The sequence below is a fragment of the Camelus dromedarius genome, chromosome 25 (genome assembly GCF_036321535.1).
Source record: "Camelus dromedarius isolate mCamDro1 chromosome 25, mCamDro1.pat, whole genome shotgun sequence".
Lineage (NCBI taxonomy): Eukaryota > Metazoa > Chordata > Mammalia > Artiodactyla > Camelidae > Camelus > Camelus dromedarius.
In genome coordinates this window covers 14,565,848-14,580,428 of record NC_087460.1, presented here as the reverse complement: position 1 = coordinate 14,580,428, position 14,581 = coordinate 14,565,848, and the positions used below count along the sequence as shown (strand labels likewise).

At 35.8% G+C, this 14,581-nt stretch overlaps 1 protein-coding gene across 9 annotated transcripts in view; it reads left to right on the top strand.

Moving 5' to 3' along the window:
- Positions 1-14,581, top strand: part of SOX5 (SRY-box transcription factor 5) — an 899,287-nt gene that overhangs the window by 823,169 nt on the left and 61,537 nt on the right. For all 9 annotated transcript variants that reach the window (XM_031443970.2, XM_031443965.2, XM_064479110.1 and 6 more), the window contains one exon: positions 10,880-11,026. In XM_031443970.2, coding sequence (XP_031299830.1) covers positions 10,880-11,026 — 147 coding nt within the window. The remainder of the gene's footprint in view (positions 1-10,879; positions 11,027-14,581) is intronic.

Here is a 14,581-nt window from a genome sequence, read left to right as displayed (position 1 = left end):
TATCTATTTTCCTAAGGTTGTTGAGAAGGTTCAGAGAGAGATGGCCTGGGCCTGGCATCCAACCCAGTAAGCATCCTGTCAACTCAAGTTAATGTCTATGATTCCTGCTGCTGCTGTTACCATTCTGTATCCAGATTTCTCTTGAACTTTAGATTAATTCATCTTAATTTATGTACTCAACCAATACTGTTAGCAATATACAATATTTTCTTAATCTCAAAGGTTTAACAATGGAAAAAATGAAGGAAAAACTTAAGGGGGAAATCTGTTGGAAGAAGTCTTTCATTTTAACCCTTTGTACGTGTTGTCTGTTATTACCATCAGTAGAACAAAACAGCTAGAGAAATCTTTAATGGCTGTGGGCTTTCTTTAGGGAGAGTAGAGTTCTGTAGAGTTCCATCACCAGCGATTCAAGAATTTTTTTACTCTTGAAGCCTTGTAACCCTTGGTCTTGGAAACTATCATTAACTCAGAGCTTAGGCAAAATCTCTGTCACTACTGACCAGCCCGTAGGGGAATCCCGCTGCAGGGGTGGGAGATAACGTCATCGCGCAGAGTCTAAGCTGGGAGAGCACTTTCTTGCAGCGGTGGTACGACGCGTGCGGCTAGTCTGTGTGGCACATGATAGAGAGGGAGCTTTCAGGGACACTCAGACTTCTGAGCCTAGTGGTTATTTATCCTTTGCCAACTGACTGAACCGTTGTGAGCTTTCACTTTCCCCATCAAGCACACAGAATTGTTCTGGTGATTCCTGAAATAGCATGCAGACTTCTAGCAAAGTGGGGGAGTTCACCACAGTCACTGAGAAAATTGTGCACGTCCCCTCCCTATGTGCGCCGAGTATTTTCAAGCATCCAGTATGTATGCATTCCGGGAGTCTGTTTTTTATAATATACAAAATAATACATAAAATCTGATTTAATATGAACTAACACATTTTCTTTTCATATTGAGTTAAAATGCCCACTATTTTTAGTGTTTTGATGACTGTTATACAGCCCCCCAAGTCTACTGGGATAGCATGAACAGTGAGTTCACAGTTACGAACTTAGCCAAAGATAAATGTTTGCTTTAAAAATTTCTCCTGTAATACTCAGCTTTTCTATATATAATGAATATTTGGTAACAAAAGATTCTCCCCCCTGGTAAACAAGTATTCCTGTCTTATTGTTTCTTTGAATGGAATTTCAGTAGTTTTTTTTTTAACCATAAATTAAAGTAATTAAAGATATGAGTATAGTCATGGATACGTAAAAGATTCGAAGAGCTTTCCAGCCAGTGTCCTCCTTACCTTGCCAAATGGAGATGCATTTACTGGTTGGTGACCTCGGGAATAGATGCAGAGTGTTCATCCTCCCACAGTAATGAACAGAAAGTCTGGAGCGGCATAAAAAGGGTCAATCGAATAGGTCATACATCATATGGGGAGGCAGATGTTGGAACATATTGTAATGGATTACTGTGCAGTACATGAAGATGGCTCGTGGAGGAGAAAAAACGAGGAGGGAGTGAGAGAGAAAGAGATAAACTATCAGTTGGTTTTTTCTTGCATGACTCTCACGAATATATCTGGTTCTTTAAGGGGCTGCTTCAATTAGAAAAGTCAAAATGTTTTTCAAGCTGTGTGCGATTTATTGGTGTGTAATAAAATGAAGAAAGCCCTTTAAAATCCAGTGCATTTGAAGTGTTTCTTATTTATATGCTTCAGTATCTGCAGTGTGACAGAAGCAGCGTGAGAGCATCATACCTGTGAAAAAGGTCTTAAGATTTAAGTAAGTTCAAATGTATTCTTTCATTTTTAGCAGGATGCCATCTTCACACCCTCTCAACACCGCATCCCTCTTTGATAGTTCTGTATTCCACCCAAGTATCACACTGAGTGGGACTGAATTTGGAATAAAAATATAAAGATTGTCTATGTATTATTAATACTTGGTGATAGCAGCTTTACATGGAAAATATAGCTTTTGTACCTGAATTCACTGTGGCCTTTTAATAGTAAAACCACACTATAGCCAGACATAATATTTTACTTTTGTATTCTAGCTTTTCTAAGACATACCACCCAGGAGTAATATCTTTAAGGAGATTTTCATAATGGTGGTAGTGTCTGCCTTGAAGCCCCTACCAGGCAGCCCCATATACCCTTAGGCATATCTTCCAAGTGGCTCACCAGTTTTCTCTGAAGACAGAACGTTCCTTTTCTGAAGTGGATAACATTTATTTGCCCCTTGTGGCTTGTCCTCTTGCCATCTTGAGCTCACCTCTGCATGTCGGCTGACCATCCAGCCTTTCCACTCAGGTCGTTTCCTTGCTTTAACCCTCTGTTGAAACTCATATTCCAACAGTTTCAACCTGTTCGTTTTTTAAATTGTGCACCATGGGTGTAGTGACTATTAGTTATCCTCCATCTTGACAAACCTGTACTGTTTACTTACTTTTTCAGTTTGATACAGTTTTTTCTTTTCCTCGAGTCTCTTTAGGAATTGTGTCCAAACGCAAAAGATCCTGCATCCCCCACGTTGTGTGTACTTCCTTGAACTTGCTTGTCCAGGTGACTCTTGTCCCTTATATACTCAATTCCCTTCGCTCCCTTGAGAACAGCTCCCCAGTTGGAACTCTAGACAGGAGGTGAAGTGAAAATCCTTCCCAAATTCCCCCAGGCACCTTTCCCCTTCTCCCGTAGTCTGTGGAGGATCTGGTGCAGCAGCAGGAGAAACACTTGACTCCCTAGCCCCGCCCCACTTACATGGGTTAGCCACCAAGGAGATTAGGGGAGAACTCTAACCATCTACCCCCTATCCCAAGCCTTTCACCCTCACACAGTCAAGACTTTGACTTGACAGAGAGTCTCAGTCTTAAGAGCTGGCTGTCAGCCCTAACTGTCTGGCTTTCTTTTTTTCCCAGCAGTCCTCTTAGTAGTTAATAAAAATCATCAACTCAGAGCTCACTTTGATATGCTGGTATTCTTTGATGGATACCAAAAGCACATAGTCCTTTACAAACCTTCATTGCACTTCTCTGCTAGGATTTTTGGAAATTAAACAATATAAAATTTATTATTGTGTAATTATATAAAAATTATACAAGAGGAAAATATGTTTATTTGTATTACTTTTTATTGTCATTATATTTGTATCATTATGAACCTTTTGATAAAAACTATGCACTGCTATTAAATTGGACCCTCACACAGTTTTTCTAATAGGTTTTACTCTTTAAAATTAAATTTGAAAATCAAGACCTCTTACAACTCAATAATAAAATAACCCAGTTTTTTTTTAAAAAGCAAAAGATTTGAATGGACATTTTACCAAAGAAGACAGAGAAATGGCTAATGAGCACAAGAAAAGATGCTCAATGTCATCAGTCATTAGGGAGATGCAAATTAAAACTACAATGAGATACCACGTTACTTCTACTAGAATAGTTATAATCAAAAAGTATTGTTGATAATACACTGCTAGTAGGAACGCCAAATGGTTCAGCCACTTTTGAAAGTTTGGCAGTTTCTTAAAGAAGTAAACATGAACTTACCATATGACCTGGCAGGTCCAATCCTAGGAATTGGGTAGCCAAGAGAAATGAAAGCACACAAAGATTTGTACTGGAGTATTCATAGCAGGATTATTCATAATAGCCTAAAATTGGAAACAATCCAAACATCCATCAACTGGATAAATGGATAAACAAATATGGTATATGCATACCAATGAACACTATTCAGCAATGCAACAGAGCAGATTACTGATACGTGCTACAATATGGTGGAACCTCGAAAACCTGCTAAGTAAAAGAAGTCAGATCTCTGCTTCTTTGGTCTCTTACAGCACTGCCCCAGTAGTGTTGACTGCAAAAGAAAATAACCTCACAGCTAATCTAGAAGAAGTAGGAGGAACTCATTCTTTTGTTTTAAAAAGAAAAGGGGAGAGTTTCTTTTTTTTTTTTTAAGTTTCTTCTGTGATATACAGGAAAATCTTCAATACGTATAAACATGTTTTGATGGTTGATTCAAAAGTTAACTGTTCATTGGCACTAAGTACATTCACGTTGTTGTGCAACCATCATCACCATCCATCACCAGAACATTTTCATCTTCCCAAATGAAATTTTGTTCCTATTAAACAATCACATCCCTTCCTGCTCCCCACCCCTTGCCCAACTCCTGGACCCACCATTCTTTCTGTCTCAATAAAACTGGCTACTCTAGATACTTCATATAAGAGAAATCATGCCATATTTGGCCTTTTATCATTGGCTTCTTTCACTTAGCACAGTGTCTTCAAGATTCATCCATGTTGTAGCAAGTGTCAGAATTTCCTTGCTTTTTAAGGCTGAATAATACTCCACTGTACATATCTGACACACTTTGCTTCTCCATTTCTCCCTTGATGGCCACTTTGGTTTCTCCCACCTTTTGGCTGTTGGGACAAATGCTTCTCTGAACATGGGCATACAGGTATCTGTTTCAGTCCCTGCATTCAATTATTTTGGATATACACCCAGAAGAGGGATTGTTGGATCGTATGGTAATTCTGTTTCCTTTTTCGAGGAATTGTCAATAGCAGCTACACCATTTTACATTCCCAGCAGAAAAACTTATGAATTCAAGGGTTCTAATGTTTCCACATCTTTGACAATATTTGTTATTATTTATTTCTTTTATTAATAGCTGTCCTAGTGGGGTTGAAGGGGTATCTCATTGTGGTATTCATTTGTGCCCAGCGATTTTTAAGGTATGTTTGCCCAGCTGGGAGAATGAACTGTATTTATTAAATACTTCATTAGCTTGATTTTTAAATTGTAAATTTTAATATGTTTATCACGAGTAAGTTTCTGTTTGCACTTTTGCCCTGGAATTGAGCAAATTTAAGGCCTATCCTGTTTTTCATACAGTATACTTGAATAACACCAAAAACAAAAGCTGACAATATTAGAGAAAGAAGTCCATGTTTAAACTCAAGTTGCTCTGATAATTTTCTGTGAAGAAACATTATGAAAAATAATGTGCAAAGCAAATTTATTCACATTGAAACATGCTGATATGTTTTGAAAGATTTTCTTCAGTACATTAGTTTCTCTTTAAACTCCACATTTAAGTTACATTAAGAAGCTGAAATTAAGCTATAAAGATAACACTTACGGAGCCTTGAAATTGCTTTCTGAATTTTTTCCTCACAAATGTTATTCCTTGCCCCTTCCCTTTAAAAAAAAATGCTTTTCATACACATCATATCTAACATAAATCTTTCTGGTTGGATTTAAGCTTTAGAAGTACACATTTATCGATTTTTAAAATCATAGTAGAAAATAAAGGCAGTATGACCCAGAATTTATTAAAGTTATAATAAAATACTTTTCAATGCATATAAACAATAATAAAAAAAATCATAGTATACTACAACACACAGATTTTTAAATCTCTAATCAAAATGGTTAACACATTATATGTATGTTAACTTTTGTTGCCAGATTTTCATCCCTGCACTTAAAAAAAATCACCTGCCATTTCTGTGCATACATTTGAACTTCAAGATGCTATTAATCAGGGAGTTTTTAGCTCCATCGTGTTCTTTTTGAAGATTTACATCTATCTGTGTTTGCTCGTGTAAGAGTTTAGAAGTGACTACTACTTATTTCTGAGTGAGAGAGCTTTCTTGATCACCAGGTGTGATAAAGCACTTCAGCTTTCATCCCTATATCTATTTAAGGGCCGATTAAAACAACCTCCTTGGTCTCATTTGGCTAAATATTAAAAATATGTCAAATTCATTTATGGTGATAGTATATCTCTTTTTTCTCTCTTTCAAGTATTGGTGTTTGATATGAGATTTTATTCAGAGAAGATGATTTTACCTATAAAAATTATAAACAATCTAGCAAAAAGAATATTAAATGGTTGCACAGTATATTAGCACTCACCATCCAGATCTTGGAATCATTTTTTTCCCTTTTCATTTTCACAACTGTTCTTTCAACTCAAGTTATCTATTAAAATGATTGCTACTAAATTTTGATAACCTCATAACTGATATTACTACTCGTATGTTTTTTCTAGTTTAAAACACTATATATATTGCTCTCAGACATTCAGTGGCTTTCTCTTGCCTCCATATTAAATTTAAACTATTTTGCTTATATTTCAAGATTTCCTGTAAGGTGAAGTTAGCCTCCAAACCCAGTACTGTTTTGTCCTTTTCAGGGTTTGTACCTAATTAGGTGATGGTTCACTGTTCTACACCATCCTCTCTGTTCCTTTTCCGACAGCCAACTCATTCCTGCTTCTGTGCCTTGCTTTAAAATGTACTTCTTTCCTAGAAGGCCACATCCTTTTTTATGCTCAGCTTGGCTACACCTCTGTAAGGAAAACGTATCAGGATGCACTGACACATCTCCTTTTTCACTGTGCATTTAACAGTGGCGTACAGTTATAGTACACTACGGTCTCGATATTTTATGTTTATCAGTCTTAACTTAGGGAAGAAACTATACTTATACATTTTCTGTATCCTCCACTGTGCCTCGCACAGTCCAGATTATAGAGTAGGAGATCAAGATATATATATTGCCTAGTTTCTTACTTGGTATAATTAATCCATTAATAATTAAAACTATTATTTATTCATCAAGCATTCTTTACCATGTGTTTTTCTGAGTATTTTATATACATTATGTGATTTATTTCTCACAGCAATCATGTAAGGTCAGTTTTATTTATCCCTGAATTTGCAGGTATAAAGGAATTGTGGTTCGGATTAATCACTCAAGGTCACTAGTCAGATCTGAGATTAGAACTGTGGTTTACCTTACTTTTAACTCTTCCTCTAAAAGTAGAAACCATAGTCCTTGAAGGAGCTTAAAATGATGAAGACACAAAAATGTAGCTTTAAGGAACAATTTGAGACAAAAGTGAGGGTCACTGATATGTATAGATAGATATATATAAACATACTTATGAACACATGAGCGCCAAACACTAAGTAACCAATGGATAGATTCCAGCCTAATTGTATGTGACTGTCTCCATTAAAAAAAAAAAAAAATCATTGTCTGAAGTAAGTGTAGGGATCAGGGAAGGAAAAGGGAATAAGAATGTAATATTTTAAATAATATAAAGAATGGAAGACCTAATGCTCTGTGGAGTTGGGGAGTTTTTAAGAGATCAAACCAAATCCCTAACATGGTCGTTTCAAGATCAGGGTCAAGTTATTCTGCACAGCAGAAATGTGACTCTGTTAGCTTGGATAACTTCACATCCCGAGTGTTCTCATTAAGCTTTAGCTTTTTATGTTTAGGTCCCTCAGTGTCTTTCTGATGTGAACAACTTAATTGTTTTTCATATAAGTACATTTATCATGATACACCTTATTTTTAACTCCAGGTTTTATCTGCCATCCTTTAAAGAAAAATGTTAGCCAGGTTTTCTTTGAACCATTTTATTTGCATATAATTACATATGAATGTAATTATATAGGAACATAATATGTAAATGAGTTATGCAGTCCACAGGCTGCTTGTCACTTCAGGTGGCTTTCCAGTGTCCATAGATTCCAAGCCCCTTCCCTCCCAACAAGGCCACCGGTGAGTCTGTGATTGTAGACCACCCCCAGCACAGACACCTGTTATTGTTCTTGATTTTGCTTTAAGAACATTTAGTAAATGAAATAAAATATTAATCGTCTGTTGACTTTCTTGTTTTAAAATCAGTTCCCTCCCAACAGACCCATGTTAATGAATAGACAGATGGACTTAATTTTTTGAAAGAATGAATTAAAATAAGTCTCAGTAGCGTTTATTTTTTAAGTTGCTCACCCTTACGCGTATAACCAGGTACGTAAGCCACGGTCAGCTTTTTTGAATCTCCTGAAGAATTTTTTTTAGCTTTTGAATGGCCAAATTAGGGGTAAGCTGTATTAAAATTTTCATTTTATTTGTGCAGACCCAAAGTAAGTTAGATTCTTTAAGGCGTGAGGCCTTTTTATGCTCCCGTCTTATAATGTAAATTTAAGGAACACATATATTTGACACAAAATAAAATGTCTTGGAAATAGTTATTTCCTACTTCCAAACCTTGGCAAACTAGGAAAATCAGATATGCTTGGTGGCAAATGTAATGATCTGAGAATAGTGAAAAGTTGATCAGAATTGGGGAAAAGCAGGTCTATATTTCGTTCCCTTGCATAAAGAAAGCCGAGTATGAGGAAAAGGATATGGAAGATTGAGGGGGATGAAGTGCTTGCTACCTAATAGTAGCCACAGTGAGCGAGCAGTAAGCCTGTGACTTTTCTTGTCACTAATTACTCTAAATCTCTGTTTTCTGTAAAAGTATCAGTCAGGTGGATGATAGTATACTGTTTAGGAAAAAATATGCATTTAAATGGGTTAAATATATCTAAGTGAGTTTCATGTATTTTACCAATTTATCTTCTTTTCTACTCAAAAGAATTTTTTAGGACTTAATTCCATATTTAGAAGTTTAAAATAATGCATTTATCTGAATGAGGGAAGAGCATGTATAATTTTTTAATTCCAAGCATGTACCATCTCCTACCTTTAAATTCAGTAAAGTATTTCAGAATATATTTATACTTGGTTTTTTGGTTTTTTTTTAGCTTCTTTGGGGGTGGGTAGGGAGGTAATTAGATTTATTTATTTATTTACTTTTTAGAGGAGGTACCAGGGATTGAACCCAGGACCCTCGTGCATGCTAAGCATGAGCTATACCCTGCCCCCTATGCTTGTATTTTTAATATTAGTTCTAATACTTCTTGAAAGTTGTGAATCTGTTTATAGTGGTTGATATTTAAACATCTTTTATGAGTAATTGGTCCATATATTTAACTAATAGTGAATTTTTAAAAAATTTTTGAAATAATTCTTTAACAATCAAATTTGAGTTTTGAATAACCACTTTGTTCACATTTTTCTTTTTAGCTACAGGTGTTATGATATCCCATGTCATCTTTAGTATTTATGAAGCAATCTTAGATTTTGTGTGTACTAAACCAGTAATATGTGTTATTTTCCAGGAATAATAGCCACTAGAATCACTTTTAAAGAAAAGGATGTAATTTATACTGCAATATGAAATTTATGAGATGTAATATATTTATCCAGACAGTATTTAAAAATACATATATTTAAAAAATTCAGTCTCAGTACATTGGACAAAATTTTAATTTGCAAAGTGATATCCTGGGATATTGGTTATTTCTTAATGGCTTCATTAACAGTTCAGAATGATGACAAAAAATTACTTTGTGAATTGCAGAATTTAATACTTAGGTTTTTAATACAAGTGTGGGAAATGAATCATCTCTGACGCTTTGAAAGTGACAAACTCTCAGGCATCATATTTGACACCATATCCTCTTACTTTTTATGTGGTCTGAGACTTATAAATTAAATCTTATTCTTCTTTCTGATTGACTGGGATAAGAAATAATACAATTCTAAAATATGCAAAAAAAATTGGGGGCAAGGGAGGGACAGTCATTATTGATGGTATAAATATGTTTCTTTAGTGTTTCTTTTTTAGTTTGGAGTGTATCTTGCATTTGTTGACATTAAAAAAATAAGCCATAATTTTTATCAATAATTTTAATGTCCCGTTTTCATTTAGATCCAAGTATCTGAAAACCGTGAAAAGTGTGAATGTATTTTTATGTACATATGTGCCGGTCTTCAGTGTTCATTGTTTCATCTTCAGAGACCCCGCTCGCCAGGGCCTCTGGCTTGTCCTGAGTAGCTTCATCCTTTGCGATTTCTCTTCCCAAGAAAAACCGAGATAATCCAGACAGCTATTTCACAGGACTTTTCCTTGAGAGCTTTTCTCTTTAACACCAGTCTTTTTATTACAGAAGTTCTAGCTTGCGTAATAAGATCAGACAAATGAGAAATAGGAAATTGGGTTGTATTTTACATATTATATATTCTTATGTATTTATATTTATATATATATATATTGCTTCCTCAATCAGATTTTTAAATTTTTCCAAACTGCCAAATAGAGATGAAAGAGTATTAATCTAAACATTTGAAGTGACTGAATCTAAAGCAGCCTCTTTGTTTTAAGATACTACATGATATGACTGTCATTATCAAAGTAAAATTTTCCTCTGTTATTATCAAATTACTAAATTAAATTATTATTGATTTGTTGAGTACTTTTTTGGTTATTTAGTAAGAATGGTGATGTGATGACTTAGTCTAAGAGTGTGTGTTTTAAATCGTATTCCTTAAAACTCTAATCCTCAAGTTTATTTCAGGGTTGTCTGTGTTTATATATCATGAGGTAAAGTGGAGTTCTGGCAAGTATCCAGTTAACTTTTATCAATGGAGGTAGACTGATCAGATAATGTTCTTCAGATTTCCTCCTTCCATTTCCTCCCAGTTGCTTTTTGATTGTATTTCTACACAACTAATAATCAGAAAAAAATTGTTACCGATGCACATTTCTGCACATCAAAGAAAGGAAGTACACAGAGCTTGAACCAAAATGGATAGTAAGAAAATTACTTTGTATATAAAACTGCATTCTTGTGTAACACAATGTGTAAATTTTAAAATAGTGGGGAAAATAGGTCTTAGCCAGATAATATGATCTACTTTTCCTCCATTGATATTGGCAAAGAGTAAGTATGGATGGCTGTTATTTGCTCTGAGTCCCTGGATCTGCTGAAGCAAAGTGGTATTTGTCATTTCTCCGCTGAGAAGTCAGTCATGAAAGTTGAGATGACAGCTTCTTTAAATATTCTAGGGCACTAAGCAGAAATACCCATAGGAAAAACACCACATCTGATTAGAGGTACTTTCTGAGAGGTGCGTTTATTTTGTTGATGATAGTCCTGTTTTTTCTTTCCCCCCCTCTCTCCTGTAGCAGTTGTATGCTGCCCAGCTAGCTGCCATGCAGGTGTCTCCAGGAGGGAAGCTCGCAGGCATACCCCAAGGCAACCTTGGTGCTGCTGTGTCTCCTACCAGCATTCACACAGACAAGAGCACAAACAGCCCACCACCCAAAAGCAAGGTACCCTTTTGAAGTAGCTACATGTTTGGACACGTAGACTTTTACTTTTCATTCAGTCATATTTATTGAATATTTGTTATGTGCCAGCAACTGGGCTTAACTCTAGATCTTCAAGGAACTAATAGTCCAGTAGGATCAGGAAAGAGTGCCTATAAAGGCGTTTAGTCATTCATTTTTTCAACAGACTTGCACTGATAGCTGTAGTAGGAAGGGTGAGTAATGCAAAGATTCGTAAGATAGGTGTGCTGTCACCAAGTACCTTACAGTCATAAAATAGATACATGTACTCTGTGATGCAAAGTCTTATAAAGACTTAGAGATAAAGTGCGTTGGACGTTATTAGGACCAAGAGATTATTACCTTAAGTGAGAGTTCCTGGGAAGAATTTCCCAAAGGAGGGGCAGCTGAAATAGACCATAAAATATGAAAATAATTAGGGCCTACTAAAAATGTTTTATTTAAATATCAGTAACTTACTATGTGGTACAATATAGATGTAATTTTAGATGTATCATTCATCCAGTGAAATGACTGTGTGAAAATATGAAGATAACAGTAACAGCAGAAGTAAGACTGTTTAGAGGCAGTTTTGTTTTTAGAGCTACAGAAACACTTCCTGAGAGAACATGGAAATGGATCAGTGGAGTTTCAGATAATTCATTTCTTGGCTTAGAAGAAAAGAGAATCTGCAGAAAAATTAATTTTAATTTGTGGTTTTCAGTATCTTACCTAGATGATAATATATGAATGTATTAAACCTTCTATAGAAGTGAGAAGAAGAACCATAAATAATTTTTGTGATGTCACTCAGGGAAATAATCACATATTTTCTGACAACTAGAAAATACTAAGTAGAAAGCTGACACAATTTACCCACAAAATAATACTGTTTTGTCTTTTGCCGAATTACCTAGAAAATTGCTCCTGTTCTTCACTTCATGAAATCATGTTGAGATGTCTAAAGCGTAATAGGGTAAAAGTAGTCACAACAGTTGAAAGAAATGCACAGAGAAAAAAATTAGGACTGAGAGTGGGAAAACTCCAAGAACTTCTTTTAATCCTTCTGTAGTGCCCTGGCAGATGCTTCTCACTGTCGATGTATTAATCCAGGGTAGGAATCAGGAGAGAGAAAGGGATTGGTTGGTGAAATGCACTCTCGCCACCATCTTCTCAAAGCCCCCAAGTCCTGTTTTATATGTTAAGAGATGAAGGCATTTAGAATTGCAGCTTAACCTGGACAAGGAACTTAGACCATGGTTGACCAGAACACGTGCAAATAAATAGTGCAAAATACAGTACTTACTGCTGTGACATTAGGAAATAAACATCTCCCACCTTTAAGAGTTCTTCCAGCGTGTGAATGGACCGTGTATGTTCTGTGCTTGATCTGTACCTAAGGCCTGGTCGGCTTTTCTTTATATTCACAGCAGAACATACATTTTTAAAACTTGGTAGTAACTAACATTTATTAAATATAATTTAATTTCAAAGCAGTGATATTTTGGTGTCTCTGTGGACCAGCGGTTTCAGTGTAGCACATGGACAGCTAACTTTGACTAAAATAAAAATCTGCATTGTCATACACAAATAACTCTGTGAGGTATTATCTGCTGTTTTTCCGTGATTTATTAATCTGATTTCACATCATGTTTCATAATGATGCTTTTACATTAGGACATTTCATTTTATGATTTTAGAGTATATAGTTCACTTATAAATGACTAGCGGGTGTTTTTCTTGCCCCTAGAATAACTTTCATCCTTAATGTCTTCTCCCCAGATCACTTACGCAGATAGTCATGAAGCTTTTGAAGGCAGTCAGCCTCATCTGTGTGTGCATCTGTTTATTTGTTCATTCATTCACTCATCCATTCTAAAGTTTATAGAGCAGTAGCTGCAGTGATGCTTCCTTAGGTGACCGTGACAGGTGTAAAAGCGCCTGAAAGCTTGCTTTGCCACGATCGGAACACTGCTTTATGAGCTGTATGGTTCCAGACCCTCAGAGAACCCCACAGATGAGGTGCCAAGACTGATTATTTCAGTAATGTTAGAATTCTGCCGTATTCTGTGGTTTCATATACCTCCATTTATTTAGTACTAGTGAAAAAGCAGATTGTATTTCTATAGCTATGTTTTTATACAATTTAAAAAATATGTTTATAGTTTGTCTTTAAAGTTTGGTTACTTTTTGAAAATTAGCCTTCATGAATTTTCTATCATATAAAGTTTAAGCAAACTGTAGATGTTGTTTTTCTTCCCATCTGCAATTATTGTAAAATACATTAAAAGTTTAACCAAGAATAAAGTGCCTCTTTTTAAAGTAATAGCCATAATTTAATAATAAAAAAAAAGTCCTTTCTTTGCTCAGGGTCCTCTAGCACACTGTCTACAACCAATTTTGTTGTCAGAAAAAAATGTCTAAAATGTCTTTGTGTTTTGGCTCAGCAGTGAAGTTGAGTGGGTTAAAAATAGCCAGACCAATAAATATTACCATTGTCAGTTTAATGAAGAATAGGGCTTAAAAAATACAACCAACAGTAAATAAGGAGGACTCATTTCAGTACATAAATTCAGTTGCTTATAGGCTGGAATTGATATTCGTACATAGCGTGATGAACATTTTGCCCTTACAGAGCCATTTTTACTTATATGTAATAGTTATTATTTATTCTTATATTTATATTTTTAAATAGTCAATTCTCTGTGTCCTGGGGGGGCATTTTCTATGTGTTTTATTGGTAGATTTTCACATCTATCTGACTATAAAATAGAATTCTTTTACTAAATGGCTTTGTGTTATCTGCCTACCTACCTGGCACAAACGAAGCTGATGATTTGTATTAAAAGTACGTTTATTGTTTGGAACAATGGAATCGTAAGCCACATCCAGGTGATGATTAAGGAAAACGATCTCATTGGCAGCTGTCAAAAATCAGCTGTGTTCTCTGGGTTTTCTTGCGTGCCCTTCTTCCGAGGTGTGCCTTTGCCTTTGCCTCACGACTCTAGAGAAGGACACAAACAAAACTTATTTGCAATTTGCAAAAAAAAATGGAAGGGGGGAATCAAAAGGAAGGGGCTCCAAAAGACTGTAAAATTGTACAGCATGAGTCCTCTGATGCATGCTGTTTTCAATCTGCTGTGTGCCAGTTGGAGGCTCGGGGAGTGTGTGCGCGGGTGAGAAAGGATAATGCTGAGAAATGATAGAGTGGCTGTGACCTCCAAGCTCAGCCTGGAAATCCAAGACATTGATTTCACTTAGCATTCCTGCTGAGAAATCTGGCGGAGTTCAGTTGTAATAAAAGAACAAGATTCTGTTCTAATGGTAATGGCGTATGACAGACATATCACTTTGTCTGTCCTCAGCACCAGAGAGAGGAGAATTGGAGAAAGGTCACCTGACCTTCCTGTGGTGTTGTACGAGTGCTGGACTGAGCTTTGAACCGCTGCCTAGGAACATAATTATTTATAATATTAAATGATAAAGAAACCCTTAGAGGACTCACAGTGACCCTCCAAAAACCGCAGACAGGAATTGTGCCCTGTAAATGCGAAAACA